At 39.6% G+C, this 13,224-nt stretch overlaps 1 protein-coding gene across 1 annotated transcript in view; it reads right to left on the reverse strand.

The window, feature by feature from the left end:
- Nucleotides 1-13,224, reverse strand: part of SLC2A13 (solute carrier family 2 member 13) — a 145,283-nt gene that overhangs the window by 106,528 nt on the left and 25,531 nt on the right. Inside the window, exons 2-3 of the mRNA XM_058805531.1 lie at nucleotides 11,144-11,303; nucleotides 7,233-7,441 (exon numbers count right to left, since the gene is read on the reverse strand). Coding sequence (XP_058661514.1) covers nucleotides 7,233-7,441; nucleotides 11,144-11,303 — 369 coding nt within the window. The remainder of the gene's footprint in view (nucleotides 1-7,232; nucleotides 7,442-11,143; nucleotides 11,304-13,224) is intronic.

A 13,224-nucleotide genomic window follows, 5' to 3' on the forward strand; every position in this document is an offset into this window, starting at 1 on the left:
CAGAAATTCCATAGTAGACCTAACAAAACTAAACTAAACCTGAAAGTGTCCTGCCTTTCAGTGCTTCCCTATACCTAGAGGAAATTTTACCAAGTTTTACTTTTCCTGTCCTTTAGGACTACCATACATGAAATCTGTCTGGAATTCAGGAAAACAGAACTTGTTCCAAAACACACAACTGATCTGTGATTTTCAGATCTGTGATTTTCAATGGCCATTAACCACCATGTCCAGCTAAATGTTCACTTTATGCCAGTACATCAAAAAACTAGGTGAAAGATTAAGGGATTAGTTTTGGTTATGAGCCACTGAAGCAAGGCCAACTTGAAACACTTTGCCAGGTAAACAAACTCACAGCAGGATTCTTAAAGTATAAGCAGAGCTCTAAGATACCAGCAACAACCTACTATTTTTCAAATATAGCAGTCACTTTTTTGTACAAGGCAAAAAACAATTATGTCTTTTATAAATTACATGCTTCAAAGGTCATATTTGCAAGAATAAGTTAGTTGTTTAGAAGACTTTAAGGATTAAAGGGAACCAAAAGTCTTCTCTCTCTCTATTAATTGTTACATACAATAATTCATACTTTCAATATTCTTTATCAAGTTGTGTAGAAAGTTTTTGTCTGTTAATCTGATTGTACACTAAATCTTGTTAGTGTATTTTCTCAAGATCAAATGTCTCCATGTTCTATTTGCCTGCATTGTATGAATTTTAATTAACCAGGAGTGCTTTTTTTTTAATGGGTTCAACTCCAAACAAACTCCAATGGAGACATACACAGAAAGAATTTTTGTTCTTGAGTACTACTTCTAAGTATAAAATGGTTAAAGTACAAGAATGAAACCAAGACACTCCATTCTTACATCAGCCAAGTGTCCCACAAACCTAAAAGCAAAACCCACTTGGAACTGAAGCTGGCATTTGGTTTGCCAGAAGCAAGAATTTGAGGCTGACATGACTACCACCCATTTTGTATCTGGGGACTTTTTCAACAAACCCTTAACCAAATCCTTTGTTTCCTCTTGCCCCAGAGTCTTCCATCTAATTTCATGGTTACAGGCAAGAAAAGCCACTGATTATCAGAAAAGAAGAATTAACTCCAAATAAGGATTTTAGTGCCCAAAAGTGGAATTATTCAGCGATCTACACAGCCCTACCAGAGCATCACAGAATTACCACATTTCATTAAATAGGATTCCAGCTGATGTCCAATAATAATAAGCATGACTATCTCTTTTTGAGCATCATGCATGTCGGGCAATGGCCTTGGGATAAAAAGCACTCCCAGAAGCAAGAGGAGAACTATGAATAAGAATGAAAACACTGCAAGCTTCTAAGTGTCTCCCTAGAAAGATGCATATCAAATGTTTCCAGCCAAAGCCACAGCCAGGAATACTAACAAGTTAAAATATTACTTAAGAAGCAAAGGTGCAGAAATAGAAATACTGGAACCAGGAAAGACTGAGGGTCCAGATCTCCTGCCTCATAATGTTATATTTTAACTTTCAGTTAAATGGACAAAATTACTAGCTGAAACCTAAAAGCAATGAGGTGGCTTTACCTTTCTGTCATAACACATAGATCTCCAACAGGGAAATACAAAATGTTAAAAAGGAGACTGACTCACTGCTGAAATAGGAAATACAGCAAAAAAAGTAAGTCAAGTCTACAAGACTGAAAGAGTGGCATCTTTCTTTGTGCCACAAAAAAAGCTCAGCTATTACAAAAGTGCATTAAAATAATGAAAACACAGGAAAACGTCTCATCGAGAAGCAGTGCCCATTACATAACATTCTGGTACAGGCACAGAATGGATTGTAATGATCAATTTTATAAATGTCTCACTGAATTTCACAGAAGCAGCATGGTTCCATGCACCACTGAGCCCCAGTAGTTTTACATGGCAAAATCAGCAAGGAGAACATGTGCAAAGAAGACATCTTCATGATCAGAAGCTGACACATATACACACATAATGACAGATAACAAAAGGCAAAGGTCCACATGCAGAGCAGATAAAGTCAAGAATCTCAACCCTAATTCACAGATTAGAGAAATGTGGGAAAATTAAGGCTGGGGGGGATTACATTGCTCTCCTAATTACAATTCACAGTTACACATCCTTCACCTACACAAAAATAAATGTCTAGTCTTAATGCAAATGACGTGCATTTCATCAAGATGCTAAGTTAGTACCAAACACATCACTTCTGATTTTGTGTGAAATACCATCCATGCATTCTGGCACATCACAGCTGAGGACAGCTACCTGCAGGGGTGGGAGGAAAACCCATGTAGTTTGAATACACTTTGCACCCAGAAAGACAGTACAGATACTTTTCTCCAATTTGCATTGAACATTGTAGTACTGTCCAGCATATGGAAAATTAACAATCATTTAAAATATCTCAACTGGATGCTATAATGATTTCTTTCCAGTCAGAAGCAACTACTAGACTAGCAGCCAGTAAAACTTGTACAAAAGGTCTGCTAGGCAGCTTTATTTTCATGCACAAACCACCACATTAAGTTCACTCCCAAGTGCCTGCTCTAGAACTAACATTACAAATCCCACACTTTAATTTGCTTAAGAGCACAAGCTACTTCATCTATATCCACAGCCTGACAAATTTGGTGGACTTCTAGGATGGGGTTACAGCAGTGGTGAATAAGGGAAGGGCAAAAAATATCCCCCTTGTGTAAAGCATTTGATAGGGTCCTGCATCACAGCCTTGCCCAAACTTGGAGAGACGTGGATTTGATGATGGACCACTCAGTGGATAAAAATTGGCTGGATGGTCACACTCAGAGACTTGCAGTTAACAGCTCAGTGTCCAAGTGGAGAGAAGTGATGAGTGACAATCCTCAGGGGTCAGTAAGGTGACAGCTTTGACAGCTGCATGGACAGTGGGATCAAGTGCACCCTCAGCAAGTTTGCTGACAACACCAGGCTGTGTGGTGCAGCTGATGCTCTGGAGGAAGGGGAGATCATCCAGAGGGATCCTGACAGGCTTTACAGGTGGGTGTGTGAGAACCTCATGAAGTTCAATAAGGCCAAGTGCAAGGTGCTGCAGCAGGGTCACAGCAATCTCAAGCACAAAGACAGTGGACAATAGATTGAAAGCAGCCCTGGGGAAAAGGGCTTGAGAGTGCTGGTGGACAAAAAGCTGGACATGAATCAGCAGTGTGTGCCAGCAGCCCAGAAAGCCAACCACATCTTGGGCTGCATCAAAGAGCTGTGACCAGCAGGTCAAGGGAGGTGATTCTTCCCCTCTACTCTGCTCTCATGAGACCCTACCTGGAGTGCTGCAGCCAGCTCTGGGGTTCCCCACACAAGACAGATGTGGATCTGGAATGAATCCAGAGAATCAGCTGACTGCACAGAGGTGCACCTCTCCTACAAACAGACTGAGAGAACTGGGGCTGTTCAGCCTGAAGAAGAGAAGGCTCTGGAGATCTCTTAGAGCAACCTTCCAGTATGTAGGGGGGGCTTACCAGAAGGCTAGAGGAGGACTTTTTAAAAGGGCATGTAGTGATAGGATGGGGGGAATGGCCTTAAGATGAAGGAGAGCACAGTTAGACTAGATATTAAGAGGAAATTATTTACTGTGGGGGTGTTCAGGCACTGGATCAGGCTGCCCAGAGAAGTTCTGATTTTCCATCTCTGAAGATGCTCAAGACCAGGCTGGATGAGGCTGCAAGTAAACAGCTTCCTGCCCTTGGCAGGGGGATTGAAATTAGATGATCTTTAAGGTACTTTCCAGCCCTAACCATTCCATGATCTTTGATTCTGCAATTAAGCCCCTGTGCCAGTGCTTACCTGCACTGCTATGATTTGATTGCCTATTTTTAACTAAGGTGCACTGCAGAACCTCTGCCTTAACTGTATTAAAAACTACAACTCAAAGCAGTGTGAGTCAGACTTGTTTTGCTAGGAAGAGTTGTGCCAGAATGCTCTCCCAGCAATGTCTTTGATCTTTCTCTCAACTGCAGACCCCCTTCTGACCATTCTCTCCCTTTTCTCTCCATGAGGCTTCACAACCTAAGCCAAGCACTGGGGAATCTGTATCCCCATATTTGAGGGGGAAGGTCACTCTGCATCTCAACTCTTGGGGAACACTCTTTTTCTAAAATCTTCCTCATTCCAATTTTCCTATCAACAGCCTGTTTTTGCAGTACAGCATCTGAGAGCTGATGTTAACAGATGATGATTAGATGATGACCAAGATTTGACCTGTCTTGCAATGTTACTGCAGAATGCAATACCCTCCCTTCCCCTTCTCAAAATGCAAAGATACAGCACCAGAAGTCACACTGCAAGTACATAACAGAGCATGCAAAGGCAGTATCCACAGCTGCCATAAAAAATGTCATTTGCATAACCAGTCATGAGGAAAGTATTTGTCAAAAAGATACATTATTTTCCTGATGCCAATCTCAAAATGCTAAACTGTAAGCTGCTTATCAGTATCAGCAGCACTGATTTGATTAAATGTATTGGAAAGGATACAGAAATGTGAGTCATTCACTCAACAGGTATCCCATAACTGTATAAAAGACTTCTGAAGCAGAAGTTTGTTGCTGAAGGCATTTCTGTCATTTTGAAGACAGGTGCTGCTTGATGGTCATGTGAAAAATGCAGTGAAGTTCTCTAGTTTCATGACACACATTTAAACCAAACTTTAAAGTAGCTTCAACAATACAGATGAAGTTCACTCCTCCATGATGAGAGCAGTTGATGAAACAGTTCCAAAAGGCATTACAGTTCTTTAGTGTAGGACTGGAGAAGGTGTTATGGCTACACTGTGTTACTCCCTTGCAGAGAAGGAGTCAAACACAGCCTTAGTTTCACTTAGGGATGCTCAAAGGAACTGGCAGAGATGCTTCTGCATCAGTCAATGAAAAAGAACATCTGTCCTTTCTCAAGAAAGAAAAAGACAGCAAAGGAAAATGCACTTTTACCTAAAAGTAAGCCAGATGATTTTCAGAATGCAAAGTCATCTTTCCTTGAATGTCATGAACACACACTGTCATTTCAGGTTTATTAAAGTTTTTTGTGAAACTGGAATGAGGTTCAAAATGTCTGACAGGAATTACAGTGATCTGCCACTGCTATTAACCAACATTTTAAAACACTGTCTGCCACAAATAGGAGAAAGTAATAAAAAAAAGTTTCCCATTAATATAGATAACCCCCCCCAAAAAAAAGCAACAAAAAAAATCCCCACCCAAACTAATATACACATAGCAAAATAAAATGCAAAGTCTTTGCAGATGCACATGTTTAAGTTGTCAATACCTGAAAACCTGCCAGTGGAACCATGAACAGAAAGCTGCTTTTGCACTACACAAGCAAAATTCAATACTGGGGACCCAAACAACTCCTCACAGAAATGAAAGCAATTACAATTTAACACCACCTGTAAATACCACCTGTAAGTCGCAGAAAGTTAACAAAAGCAATGTATGTCTTGATGCTGACATACAAAGTACCTCTTTATAACAATGAAGTTCTTGAGTTAAATGAGATGAAGTACAATTATAATCAGAATCAAAAGTGACCATAGCTGCCCAATGCCTGTCTGCTAAGCATTTATAACAAATGGGACAGCATATACTTGTTACTCATTTTTATAATGCCCTTGGGTAACAACTCTGAGGCTGCAGATTATCTGAGAGCAAAACACTGATTGTCTGTAGCCAAGCTTTCTCCTAGGAAATGTGATTGATTTAACTAAACTCCAGGAACACATTAAGTTTTTGGGGAAGTGTGTGGAGGGAACCAAGAGACCTGCACATCCCTGACAACAATCTCATTGATTGATGACACAATTAGTGTCCCAGTCCAAGCTACAAATATATAAAGGATTTATTTAACAATGGAGTCAATCCTACTGCACCTACAACACCACATTTGATTCACAATTGTTAAGAAGCATCATGACAAAAGATTTAGGAATGACAAGCAAGGTCATACCCTATAGCCCAGCGATGGAAAACAAGGGACTGAGTAGGCTAAATGCATGTTCTTTTTATTTCTACAAAGTGTTAAACTTTAGTAGTGGACATTAAGTGGTTTTCCTCAGAAGTGAATACCCCAATCCCTAATTAGAATGAAGAACCTAAGCACGGGACTCTTAAGTCCAAGCTGTTCTACGAATACCCACTTCATCTTTTTAACAAATTAGCTTTAATGAACTTCATTTCCCAGTCCTGAAGAACTGGGGAAAAAGGTATTCAAAGCCTCAAAACTGTGTGTGAGGGAAAAAAACCCCAGCCCTGCTTCACACTAGTGATGAATATTTTAAAAATTCTTCAACTATATGTCAAATATCTTTTTCTAGACTCATAATTATTTATTGTAAGATTCAAAGAAACCTCCATAAGGCAGTGAGAATAGGTATAATCAGATGCTGAATCTCAGTTTACACAGATTTAAAGTAACATCCATTTTTCTTTCCATTAGCTCTGAGAAACTCCAGTATTTTCCTATCAAGGATAACTCTTAAGAGCCTTAGTTGACATTCTCAGGTCAACACTTTCTTTGCAGAAAGCAAAGAAAAAATATGCAGAGTACAGAAAGTCAATCAAATGGTAATCTTGTTTTATAAGTACATACATGAACACAAAGTTTTGAGCAAATATGACACAAAGATTCAAAGGACTGAAAAAGGTGATTTGGTTTAGGTGCCTTATTCTCTTGAGGACAGATCAAACGGACTTTCAGAAGCTGCTTTTACAGAAAAAGAATCTCTGTACTACAGGCCTTGTTTTGTACATCTTTTCAAAGGCTTCTTGTCTAGAATGCAGTTTGCTGGATAATTGAACCATGTACAATACCTTCTGACCTCCCTCATGTCTGTTTGGCCTTTTCCACTGATGAAAGAAACCAAACTTTATTTTATTTATTTCCACTCTTGGAGATGTGCATTCTTAAACTGATCCATTTTCTGAAATCAATTCTCACATAAGCGTAGGTGGTATAAACTTAAGAAACCTACACAACTTTACTCTTCCCTCACTTAAGAAATCAGGACCTAATTTGAAAGCATGGGATCCTAGAAATATCTTCAATTTTGAAGCTACCAGTACATTAAATACTTCAAAGAGCAAAACTGATACAGATAAATAAAAGCATCAAGCTCCCACAAGCTACAACTTCAACATTCCTTCTGATTTTTATCTTCTCATTGACAGACAGAGTGGCCAACAAGTATTCAGCATACCTGCTCCAACCTCCTTTTCTTCTTCTTCAATGTTGTTTTTGATGCTGTCATACTCTTCATCAATTGCCTGGTTGCCACGCATTTGAGACAGAATCCTCCGTGCCCTCTGGGTCTGCCCTTTCTGAATGAGCCAGCGGGGACTTTCGGGAAGAAACAGGAAGCCAAGAAACTGTATAACTGCTGGTACAGCTGACAGGCCCAGCATGTACCTGCAAATAAATCAGAAAATAGATACATATCTACTATTTTCCTACAAAAACACACTATGAGAAAATTTAGTTAAAGCTAGTCAAACTGTATTTGCAGACTAAATCTCCCACTCCTCGTATTCTTTCTCACTGCAAGTTAAGGGGGGAAGAATCATATTCTGCAGGTATTTTAGAAAACATGATCTTTCCTTCATTTCCAGGAAATCTCAGGAACATGGTGACTATTCTGCCACCACTGACTCTAGTGCCACTGCTCCTGAGGACACTAAGTTAGACTAAACAAAAAACCTGAAATATTACACTAGTTTGAAAATGGATAAACCCTTCAGTGACAATAATCAACAGAAAGAGAAAGCAAATGCATGGAGAAAACCAAGAACTGTTGGTGAAAAAGATGAGATTGAAATCCTGCTAATTGTTTCACCAACATATTAAAACAAACAGCAACAACAAAAAAACCCAGCCAGAGAGCAATGTATAATTTAGTCAGTAGTACATATACCCAGACACATTTGCCAGTTTTAATTTAGAAAATTTCTGACTATAAGCAGAAACACCGAAAAAAGTTCATTGCACCAGCACAGCAATTTACACAAGATCTTTCAGAGAGTCTGCTTTTAAATCTCCACACAGATGCAGTGTGAGGTTTTAAATAAAAACTGCATTTTAGATGCCCAAGGGTTACTATTTACAGCATCAAGGCTATTTCTGTACTCAACAGAGAATTACCACTGGTAAAAGCACAGTTATACTTCCAATGATCAGCACACCACCAATTTTCATGGGTGGCTCTGGTCTATACACACCACATTTTTATATTTCTTCAGTAAAACAACAAAAGGATAAAAAGAATTGCAGGACCGTGTATAATTTTGTTCTGCTTTTACATCTGACCTTTTCCCATTTACACTTCACCCAGATTCTTTTCACTTTCATTAAAGGCTTTAAACAGTCTGGTGTCACCTGTACATTATTGCAGTTATCACAAGTTGCACATCAGTGGATACAATCATTAAAATACCTCCAGAAACCAGTCCCTCTGAATACTGAGGTAGCCTGTACTCATAAACAAATTCACACCTTGACATCAGTCAGGAGATTAAGGAGATTTGCTAATCTCTGCTCTAGCTCCTCTCTCCACACCCCAGGATGGACACCTGCTTTCACAGTGACTCTGCAGCCTCTTACCTGGATCTTTTTATAAAGCATGCCTGAGATTGCTAATTGAGTAGGAAGGAGAAAATAACTATTATTGAAAACCTTATTTAGGGGCAATGAACCAAATGCATTTGTCAAGTCCAAATGCATTTTGAGTAAAAATGGAAAAATACTTTCTTAGAGGCATTTAATGAAGAAAAACATGGGCAGTACAACAGACAGAAAACTGGAGAATGGTAAAAAGAATACCCAAAAGGTAATGCAAAGAGGATGGCCATCCCAGGACAATGTGCATGCAGACCAGTCTTCCCACCCCCAGCTGAGCTTCAAGTTCCTCTTAAAACCAGTCAAAATTTCCAAAGGTCATACAAACAAAACTTGGTCTAGAAAGAGCTCAGTTAGCAGCTCTCTTTTTTTGGTAACACTTTAAAAATTATATAGCTCACTATTAGTTAAAAAAGAAAAGCATAAGAAAGAAAATAAATTCAAACCATAAAGTCAGTGGAAGGCTTATTAGCTGAGTAGTCTTCAGTCAATGTATCTAACAGTGTCACTAATCCACTCATGTTCTTATTCCTCATTCACTAATGCTCTCATTCATTAATGACCTCATTTATTTCTATACTTTTCCTTCTCCACAAACATTTTGGTAGCAGTGTACAAAATACATAGACCACTGAAGCTCACCAAATTGTAGATTCAATATCTTTATTGGAGGGACATTTAGAAAGCCTTTTCTATTTCAAATGAAGAGTAAAACAAACTGAGATTAAAACCAACTGCTGTATCCTGTCAAAGTGCATGCTGAAGTATGTTTTCATGCATCTAAGTATGCAGATTTAGTCTTCAGACTCCTGTTGCTTAAATTTCTGCTCCTCCAAAGCCCTTCAGTCACTTAAATGCAGCAGAGCCTCCAGAACTAAGCAGTTGGGTGCCTGCAATCATCTTAGGAGGCAAAATCAATCAAGGCTCCTGAAAGCTTGATTCATACCAGTTGGACTCTATTGGATTGTTTATCACAGACAAGACAAGAAAGAAATGTACAGACAGAGCTCCCTCATTGAACTTAAGTTTCCAATCTGCAAAATTCTGATCAAAGTTGAATAAAAGGAGCAGGTCAAAAGGAAAACGTTTAGTTGAGAGGGAACATCCATTGCAAGTTCTAGAGTTGGTGTAATTTTCAGAGCAAGCCATTTTGATATAATCAATTTAGAGTAAACCAGGCAATTTTAGACATTTCACGCAGTGAGCCAGCTTTCAGAAATCTAATATAATTCTTTCCTATACAGATTACAAGACTTTGTGTTTGAAGCCAGATGTCTAGCAGACCTGAAAAAATCCAGCATGAAATTTAATAAGTCTGCTGTAACATTTCTCCTTCTCTGACATACTGCTGCAATACTATTAAGATGGCATTAGCAGAGTTTATAAAGCTAACCTAAGGGTCATGTTAAATATTTGTTTTGTTTATTTTAATTTAATATCCAGCATTTCCAAGAATAAGCAGAGCCAAGAAAAATTTAAGTTCCTTATTGTTTGTTGCAGCACTCCAGTGCTTAGCCATTCAGTCAGTAAGAGACTCAATAACTGCTGTGATGTTCCTTCTTCTGTGTAATGACTCAGGGGCAGATATTTGTGATTTCTCTTCATGTGTTTGCTGGCCACTCCTTTCAGGTGACAGACCATCTGCACTCTTCCCTGCTCAGCCTCAGGTTGCAATAAACTAGCTGAGGACATGACACCATCCTAATTAACAGCTCCAGCACTGCAGCTGGAATACTTGGATACCTCATCACTGAGGTGGTAGCTTATTTCTTCATTCAATCCAGCAGAGCAGTACTTGGCACATGCATAAAACACAGCATTACTGCAAAAGTCACCCAGCACATGCCAGCAGGCTGCAGAAACTATTGCTCTTCACTACTCCACGCACCGTGCTGCACTAGGACTACAAAATACCAGAGAAAGCCACAAACCAGGAATAACAATGCATCACTAAGATGAGTTGCGCAAATGGAGCATGTGACATAGAAGAGGCTGAGAGAACTGGGTTTGTGCAGCCCAGAAAATAGATTTTTATTATTTTATAACATAAGATTTTAGCTATAAATTTATGCTACAGTATCCTTCAATTCTGATAGATGACCACTGCTCAGATTAAGAATATTCAAACTTCACCTCTATCTTGCACATACACCATATTACTTATTGGAAATTTGCCTTTTGAAAAATCAGCATGTAATTATTGTAAATGCAAAAGGCAAGCTACCTTCATAAACGTCATGACAATCATTCACATTTGTGATGTATATTTATTACTCTCCCACTTTAAAGTTTAGCAAAGTCAAAAAACCTGTGCATGCTGTGAATATTAAGCTTAAGCGAAAGCATGAGGGATCTATTTTGGCAAGATATCCAAGTTCCATTTTAGTACACAGTTTTACCACTTTCTATGTAAACTCTGTTTTACCAACAAGAATTATAATAGCTGTCAACCAAATCAGGACTACAGCAGCTTGCTTTTAGCAAGGAAGGCTCACAAACCTCCATCCATCCTTGGCGAGGTAGCTGAAGATTCCATCGACCACGCTGGCGAAGAACTGCCCTCCAGTGATGAAGAGAGTGTTAATGGTGACTAATCTGCCTCGTAAGTGTGGTGGAGCCACTTCTGCGATGTACACTGGCACAGTCATAGATGCTACACCTACAGGAATAAATTCAGTTACAGTTATAAAATTGAAAGAGATACTACATGGCTTTTTCATCATAAAATACTATTTTGGGTTTGGCTGAGACAGAGTTCTTTTTCTTCATGGTAGTTAGTACAGGGCTATGTTTTATATTTGTACTGGAAACGGTGTTAACTGTTCAGGGATATTTTCTTTATTCCTTACACAGAGTCAAGGCCTGTTCTGCCTCTCACCCCACCCCAGCAGCAAGGCTGGGGCACACAAGTAGTTGTGAGGGGACACAGCCAGGACAGCTGACCCCAACCGATCCAAGGGATATCCCAGACTACATGGCATCATGCTCAACATACAGAGCCAGGGGAAAAGGAGGGAAGGGGGGACAGTCAGAGTTGTGGAGTCCATCTTCCCCACCCAACAGCTGTAACACATGATGTAGCCCTGCTCTTCTGCAAATGGCTCAACACCTTCTTGCTCATGGGAAGTGGTGAACGAGTTCCTTGCTTTGCTCATGTGTGTGGCTTTTGCTATACCTACTCAACTGTCTTTATTCCAACCCATGAGTTTTCTCACTTTTACTCTTCCAATTCTCTCCCTCACTCACCCTTCTAGCAGGGAGTGAGCGAGCAGCTACACAGGGCTGAGCAGCTGACCAAGGCTGGCATGACAAGTAGTGACCCAAACTGAGCTGGCTGTGGTGCCCAGTAACTCCACAGAAAACACCTCCTCTCCTGCCCTGAGTGACCATCCCAACAGCTGGAGCCCAAAGTCATGGACTAAAGGAACTCAATGGACACTTTACAGATATTCCATAGGGGTGGTCCATAGACCATGGGAATGATATCTGTGTATTATATCAAAGAATGGGCAGGAGGTTCATGGGTAATAAGAATGCACTGCATCTGTGGGGGGATAGAATGTAGGAAAATAAAGATAGTGCAGAAGGTAGTCTCATCCCTGAGGAGTTACAGCTGTACTAATTACCAGAAATTAGGAACAGGCTGCCCTTAACAGGCCACAGCTGTGTCCAATGAAGATGAGTGCTACAAAAGAGTGGATTAGCTGGGTGGGGAGAGACTTGGAGTTTGTGAGCTGTGCTGAGAAAGGAGCTGGAGTTTGTTGGCTGTGCTGTGAAGAAGAAGGAGTCAGTGCTGTGAGATGCCCATGAGCAATCAGCAAGAAAGTATGGGAACTTTTGCAATATGATGATAACAGCATCTAGAGCAAATAGGGGGTGTAGAATGTGCTGGTTTCAGCTGGGGTAGAGTTATTATTCTTCATAGCAGCCAGGGCTATATTTTGGATTTAAACTTAGGGTTTTTTGCTTACAAAATGAACTCTATTCAAGGTGAAATCAGCACACACTTGAATGGATTAACCTGGACAAATTTGATTTCTGACTTTCAAAGGATGAAAACAACAAAAATGCAACTAACAAACTCTAGAAGCATTCAAAAAGCAAATGGTTGCTAGCAGCTGTATTGGAATTTCAAGGTTTGATGTAATGATACAAAGAATAAATTTCTTCAATTCGCTTTGCATGTACAAGGAAATTAAATAAAAGGATAGATATAACTATAGTTTTGAAAGAAAGAGATGCTATAATCCAAGTAAGCACACATAAGTCAAAGGGGCTAACTGAAGACATCAGGTGTTCACAAAACTCTGTTTAGAAATAACTTTACCATGGTTTCCACAGCCAGAAACAAAACCAAGGCTAAGCATTATCGTTATTATTATTGTGTAATTTCCTGACTTAGTTTAAAAATATTCCATGTGCTATTTCAAGTACAGGCTGGCTAGGCCCTAAGCAACCTGATCTAGAGAGTGGCCTCCCTGCCCCGGCAGAGAGATTGGAACTGGATGATCATTAAGGTTCCTTTCAACCCAAACCATTCTATGATTCAATGCAAAAAACTCTATCACCATAAGGAAACA

The sequence above is a fragment of the Ammospiza caudacuta genome, chromosome 5 (genome assembly GCF_027887145.1).
Source record: "Ammospiza caudacuta isolate bAmmCau1 chromosome 5, bAmmCau1.pri, whole genome shotgun sequence".
NCBI lineage: Eukaryota > Metazoa > Chordata > Aves > Passeriformes > Passerellidae > Ammospiza > Ammospiza caudacuta.